This window comes from Colossoma macropomum, unplaced genomic scaffold, assembly GCF_904425465.1.
Source record: "Colossoma macropomum unplaced genomic scaffold, Colossoma_macropomum, whole genome shotgun sequence".
Classification (NCBI taxonomy): domain Eukaryota; kingdom Metazoa; phylum Chordata; class Actinopteri; order Characiformes; family Serrasalmidae; genus Colossoma; species Colossoma macropomum.
The window spans coordinates 42,285,808-42,292,383 of record NW_023494784.1 but is presented as its reverse complement, the minus strand read 5'-3'; the positions used below and the strand labels follow the sequence as shown (position 1 = coordinate 42,292,383).

The following is a 6,576-nucleotide window of genomic DNA, read 5'->3' as shown; positions in this document are numbered from 1 at the left end:
TTAAGAAATAAAGACTGATTTTCACCTCGTCTGTCTGTAGAACATAGAACAGAACAGAGAACCTCTTCACTCAGTGCCCCCCCCCTCTGACTCTCTCTCTCTCTGACTCTCTCTCTCTGACTCTCTCTCTCTCTCTGACTCTCCCCCCTCTCTCTTTCTAAATCCTTTTTCTGTCTCTCTATATCAGTTTCTCTCACACAACCCCATCTCTATTTCTCTCTCTAATGCTCTCGCTCACTCTCTTTCACCTCTCTCCAAAATCTATCTATCTTTCTTTCTTTCTTTCTTTCTTTCTCCTATCTTCCTATCTCTCCATATATCTCCATGTCTACGTGCATCTTTCTTTCTTTCTTTCTTTTTCCTCGCTCTCCCTATCTCTCTCTCCATCTCCATCATTGTTTTCCATTATAAGTGGCTGATGCAGAAAAACAACAACAGAGCCACAAAGTAAAGGTAAGCAAAAACAACTGAACAGCAGTAAGAAAAACACCCGTTAAAATCCCACCATGCTAATGAAATAAGACAGTAAAATGACTTCACATTAGTAAAAATGTCTAGAAATGGGTTGAATAATCTTATAATATTGTTATATCAGTCTCATAAAGGGAGATCTTAGATATATTCACTCGATTTCAGATGATGCTCATCGCCAAAGATATAATTTTTTTGCATCATTAGTTCGTTCTAATGTTTTCACAACCCTCAGAAAATCATTAAAAACGTCTTAATGTATGGTGATGTCTGCCACCTTCACATGTACGTTTCTGTAGAATGAGTGCAAAGAAACCAGCCACAGTAGAGGGGGAAGCTTCCCCTCCTCCTCCATCCCTCGCTCGCTTGCTCGCTCTGTCGCTCCCTCACTCTGTCTTCTATTTATAGCAGGCAGGATCCAGAGTTAGCCTGCAGAGAGGGAGCTCCCTCAGCCAGTGAGGGAGAGCCCCCGCCTTCCAGCGGCTATTAATAACCACCGCACACACTCCAACCGCAGCCTGCTGCTATTTCTGTCACACACACTCCACACACTCCGCACACCCGCTCTGTGTGTGTGTGGTGTTTCTGGGAGAGACAGAGGACTCGTGAGTGAGCAGACATGTGCGAGAGGATGATGAGGGAGCGAGGATGCACCCTGTGCTAGAGAGAGAGAGAGAGAGAGAGAGAGAGAGAGAGAGGAGAGGGGGGAAGAGATGGAGAGATGCCAAAAGCAACAGATGGAGGATCCATTTTCTCGGCCACTTCAAATCCAGAGAAACAGACACACCTGTGGTAAAGGTCACTGCTGGGCAGCATCCTCACAGATCCATCAAAAGCAGGATCAATGCAAGGGCTTAAAAAGACTCACACTAGGGCTCCACCGATACAGTCATTCTGTGACACTTTAAGGAGTGAAAATTCAAAAATTGATAAAATGATTTATTTAATTACTGTTTTTCATTGTTTTCTTCTTTATATTATTATCATTTTGCCGCATATTAGCAACCACCCGGGATACCATGCCAAAGAACATGGTAACACATTAACAACTACCTAAGATACCACAGCAACGGCCTTGCATCACCTTAGCAACCAGTGTGGACAACATGGCAACAGCCTGGCAACACCTTATCAACCACCTGGGACACCATAGCAAAGAACCTAGTAACAGATTAACAACTACCAAAGATACCATAGCAACAGACTAGAAACACCTTAGCAACCACCATGGACAACATAGCAACAGCCTTGCAACACCTTACCAACCGCTGTGGACAACATAGCAACAGTTTATCAAAACCCTAGCAACCACCTGGAACACCATAACAAAGAAGAACCTAGTAACACATTAACAGCTACCTGAGATACCATAGCAATGGCCTTGCAAGACCTTAGCAACCACTGTGGACAACATAGCAACAGCCTAGCAACACCCTAGCAACCACCTGGGAGACCATAGCAAAGAACCTAGTAACACATTAACAACTACCTGAGATACCATAGCAATGGCCTTGCAGCATCTTAGCAACCACTTTGGACAACGTAGCAACAGCCTTGCAACACCCTAGCAACCACCTGGAATACCATAGCAACAGCCTGGCAACACCTTACCAACCACTGTGGACAACATAGCAACAGCTTATCAACACACTAGCAACCACCTGGAACACCATAACAAAGAAGAACCTAGTAACACATTAACAGCTACCTGAGATACTATAGCAACAGCCTGGCAACACCTTAGCAACCACCATGGAGAGCATAGCAACAGCTTATCAACACCCTAGCAACCACCTGGGACACCATAACAAAGAAGAACCTAGTAACACATTAACAGCTACCTGAGATACCATAACAACAGCCTGGCAACACCTTAGCAACCACCATGGAGAGCATAGCAACAGCTTATCAACACCCTAACAACCACCTGGTACACCATAGCAAAGAACCTAGTAACACATTAACAACTACCTGAGATACCATAGCAACAGCTTTGCAACAACCTAGCAACCACCTGGGATACCATAGCAACAGCCTTGCAGCACTTTACCAACCACCGTGGACAACAAAGCAACAGCTAATCAACATCCTAGCAACCATCTGGGGTACCATAGCAAAGAACCTAGTAACACATAAACAACAACCTGAGGTACCATAGCAACAGCCTTGCAACACCTTAGCAACCACCATGGACAAGAGAAATCAGAATCCAGTTCGTCTGCTCCGCAGCGCAGTGTTGTGGGGCTTTATACTCCTCTGGCCGATGCTCTGCAATGGTCATGATGACCTTAGGCTCAAGTTTGGCTTCTCCAGACTGTCTCATTATCCTGGTCCATGCTTTTCTAAGGAAACTATACAAGCCATTAAACCACTGTCAGCACTGGTGCACATTAACGCAGCCAAATCCACTCATTAGAATGGGTGTCCGGACACTTTCGGACATACACTGTATCTCTGTGTGCTGTCAGGGTTGATCGCATTGTTTTCAGCACTGTCCTGCTGCATTGCGTGTTTGTGTATGTGCGAGAGCCGCTCACGTCCGCTCCGTTGCCCTCCCGCAGGTTGTAGGTGAGGTCGTGCTGGATTTCGCTGACGAATTTCTGGGCGTACTCCGGGTAGAGGCGCAGCACCTCTCGCAGGCCCTTCAGGCTGATGTACTGCAGATCACAGTAGGTCAGGGCCTTCACGTTAGCGTTGGTCTTAATCACCTGCTCCCTGGTCAGCGAGTCTGAGCCGATCAGGTCGCCCTTACCTGAGGGGCAGAAGGAGAAAGGGTTTAGGGCAGGGGTCTCGAACTACCATGGGTTCATCCGGCCCATCTCACATTAACAAATTATCCTCAAATTCTGCCTGCAAAATTAGTTTTTGCGGCTAAATATTCACATCTGATGGGTTGTTTTACCCACCAGACACTGTGGCTGGTTAAACTACATAAGCCATATTCAAACAAAACCCCGCTGCAGCACGAACGCTGCATATTGAGCGGTTATGGCTGTAATACAGCTCTTATTAGCTTAGCTATTAATCTAATTTAGACTGATTGTTCGTTAAATCTGCCCTTGTGGATTCATTCGGAACATAGTGGTAGATATGGAGCTTTAGAATTAAATTATAAATGGAATTGAATCTACTGAGAATGTAGAATTAATCAGAAATTATTCAATTATTATTAAATTAAATTAATTAAATTAATTATTTAATTATTCAGCAGAAACACCTATGATTTCAAAATAAGAGTCCCATATCATCCTACTGTCAAATGTCAGTTTACTTGAACAGTAACTTTATTGAACACTAAAATATTTTTAAAAACTATGAGTTTAAACTACTACTACACTCTCAAAAAAGATGGTTCTTCAAGGGTTCTTTAGTAAAGAAAATGGTTCTATATAGAACTATGAACATTCAAAGAACCCTTTGCATGATTAAAGGGTTCTTTGCATCACAAAATTGTTCTTCAGTTTGATGGAAAATGGAAAATAGATGGTTCTATACAGAACATTTTTGAAAAGGGTTCTATACAGCACCCAAAACGGTTCTTCTATTGTTACAAGCTTGACATTGTAACAATAGAAGAACCCTTTTGGGTGCTATATAGAACCATTTTCAAAAAGGTTCTTCAAGGGTTCTTTAGTAAAGAAAATGGTTCTATGTAGAACCACGAACACTCAAAAACCCTTTGCATGATTGAAGGGTTCTTTGCATCAAGAAATTCTTCAGATTGATATTGTGCTATAGATGGTTCTATATAGAACCTTTTTGAAAAGGGTTTCTATATAGCACCCAAAAGGGTTCTTCTATTGTTTCAAGATTGACATCATAATACTAGAAGAACTCTTCTGGGCTGCTATATAGCACCATTTTCAAAAAGGTTCTTCAAGGCTTCTTTAGTAAAGAAAATGGTCTTATATAGAACCCTGAACACTCAGAAAACCCTTTGCATGATTAAAGGTTCTCTGCAGCACAAAATTCTTCAAATTGATGGAAAATGTGCATGAATGTGCTATAGATGGTTCTATATAGAACCTTTTTGAAAAGGGTTCTATATAGCACCCAAAAGGGTTCTTCTACTGTTACAGGCTCGACATCGTAACAATACAAGGACGCTTTTCCTTTTTTTTTCAAAAAGGTTCTATATAGAACCATCTACAGCACATTCGCCATCAATCTGAAGAACCATTTCATGATGCAAAGAACCTTTTAATCATCTTTAAGTGTTCATGGATCTATGTAGAACTGTTTACTAAAGAACCCTTCTTTTTTTAGAGTGAACCCTTGAGAAAAAAAGTATACTTTAGTACATCAGTAGTATACTTGAGCAAGCTGGCAGTTAGTTAGCAGGCTAGCATCAGTTCACTGCAGACTGTAAACCAGTTACTGTAAATTCAGTGAATCAGGAAATTTCCTAATTATTTTTGCAGTCATTGCAAACCTAAACCAGCAATAGTGTTTGTTTACATATGCAAATTAGTTCTTTAGTGACTTCTTACAGCAAACTTTAACTGCAAACTATGTAGGTCATCAATACTGTCTGTACGGTTTTGTACTGTTTGTACATATTATCTAAAATAAATAAATAAATAAATACATGCACACTAATAATACTAACACAGCGCAGGCCTGAAGGTTGTCCGGACTTCGCCCTCCAGCTTCGTCATCGTGAACTTGCGAAATAAAGCAGTCTCCACTACCTTGTTTGCTCATAACTGATAAAGGAGTTTCGGTTTGTAACATTGTTCAAATAAAGATCACCTCCTTTCTCTTTCTTTTGAACTCGCTATTATTTGGAAATATAAATATTTGACCCAGATGTCCAGCTGAATGTGCACAAAAACAGATTTCAGTTTTCAGGATACACACCCTTCCGTTAATTCAATGTCCAGTCAAAACGTCTTGTAAAAGTGTAAAAGTTTTTATTTTAATTTTATGGTCAGAAAAATGTAGGAAACTGTTAAATAATGACATATTTAACAGCAAATTCAATTCATCTAATCTTTGTTTGCCTCTTCCCTATTGCCACTTACATCCTTCCAGTTTTAAAAACTAATCAGCTGCAGCTGTGTTCTCCCAACAAACGGGGCTCCCAAAGGTGTCACTGTGATTATGTTACTCTTCTCAAACTCTAGAACTGGACATCAGACATTAAAGTGTGTAACATTAATTGTTATGTAAGCTTTAGTGTTGTCCTTAGCTGGGGACTTTACAGCCAACCATCAAAATCACCACAAAGAGTCTAACAGCTGTGTTTAATCTGTTATAATGGAGGTTTTAAAGGACACTTAACAAACAACAAAACTGCATTTTGTTCATCTGTGCTCAAATACACCAATCAGGCATAACATAATGACCACCTCCTTGTTTCTACGCTCATTGTCCATTTTATCAGCTCCACTTACTATATAGGTGCACTTTGTAGTTCTACAGTTACAGACTGTAGTCCATCTGTTTCTCTGATACTTTGTTAGCCCCCTTTTACCCTGGTCTTCAGTGGTCAGGACCCCCGTGGACCCTCACAGAGCAGGTACTATTTGGCTGGTGGATCATTCTCAGCACTGCAGTAGCACTGATGTGGTGGTGGTGTGTTAGTGTGTGTTGCGCTGGTCTGAGTGGATCAGACACAGCAGTGCTGCTGGGGTTTTTAAACACCTCAGTGTCACTGCTGGACTGAGAATAGTCCACCAACCAAAAACACCCAGCCAACAGCGTCCTGTGGGCAGCGTCCTGTGACCACTGCTGAAGGACTAGAGGATGACCAACACAAACTGTGCAGCAGCAGATGAGCTATTGTCTCTGACTACATCTACAAGGTGGACTGACAAGGTAGGAGTGTCTAATAGTGTGGACAGTGAGTGGACACAGTGTTTAAAAGCTGAAGAACAGGGTAAAAGGGGGCTAACAAAGTATCAGAGAAACAGATGGACTACAGTCTGTAACTGTAGAACTACAAAGTGCACCTATATAGTAAGTGGAGCTGATAAAATGGACAATGAGCGCAGAAACAAGGAGGTGGTCATAATGTTATGCCTGATTGGTGTATTTGTTACTACTAATCTACTATGTTAGAAATTCACTGCCATTTTATAAAAAGTGTCATTCTTTGCTGTG

General features: G+C 41.5%; 1 protein-coding gene across 1 annotated transcript in view; it reads right to left on the bottom strand.

The window, feature by feature from the left end:
• The window catches only part of kcnh3 (potassium voltage-gated channel, subfamily H (eag-related), member 3), a 245,120-nt gene that overhangs the window by 11,148 nt on the left and 227,396 nt on the right, over positions 1-6,576 (bottom strand). Inside the window, exon 11 of the mRNA XM_036571764.1 lies at positions 3,009-3,223. Within this exon, the coding sequence (XP_036427657.1) occupies positions 3,009-3,223 (215 nt within the window). The remainder of the gene's footprint in view (positions 1-3,008; positions 3,224-6,576) is intronic.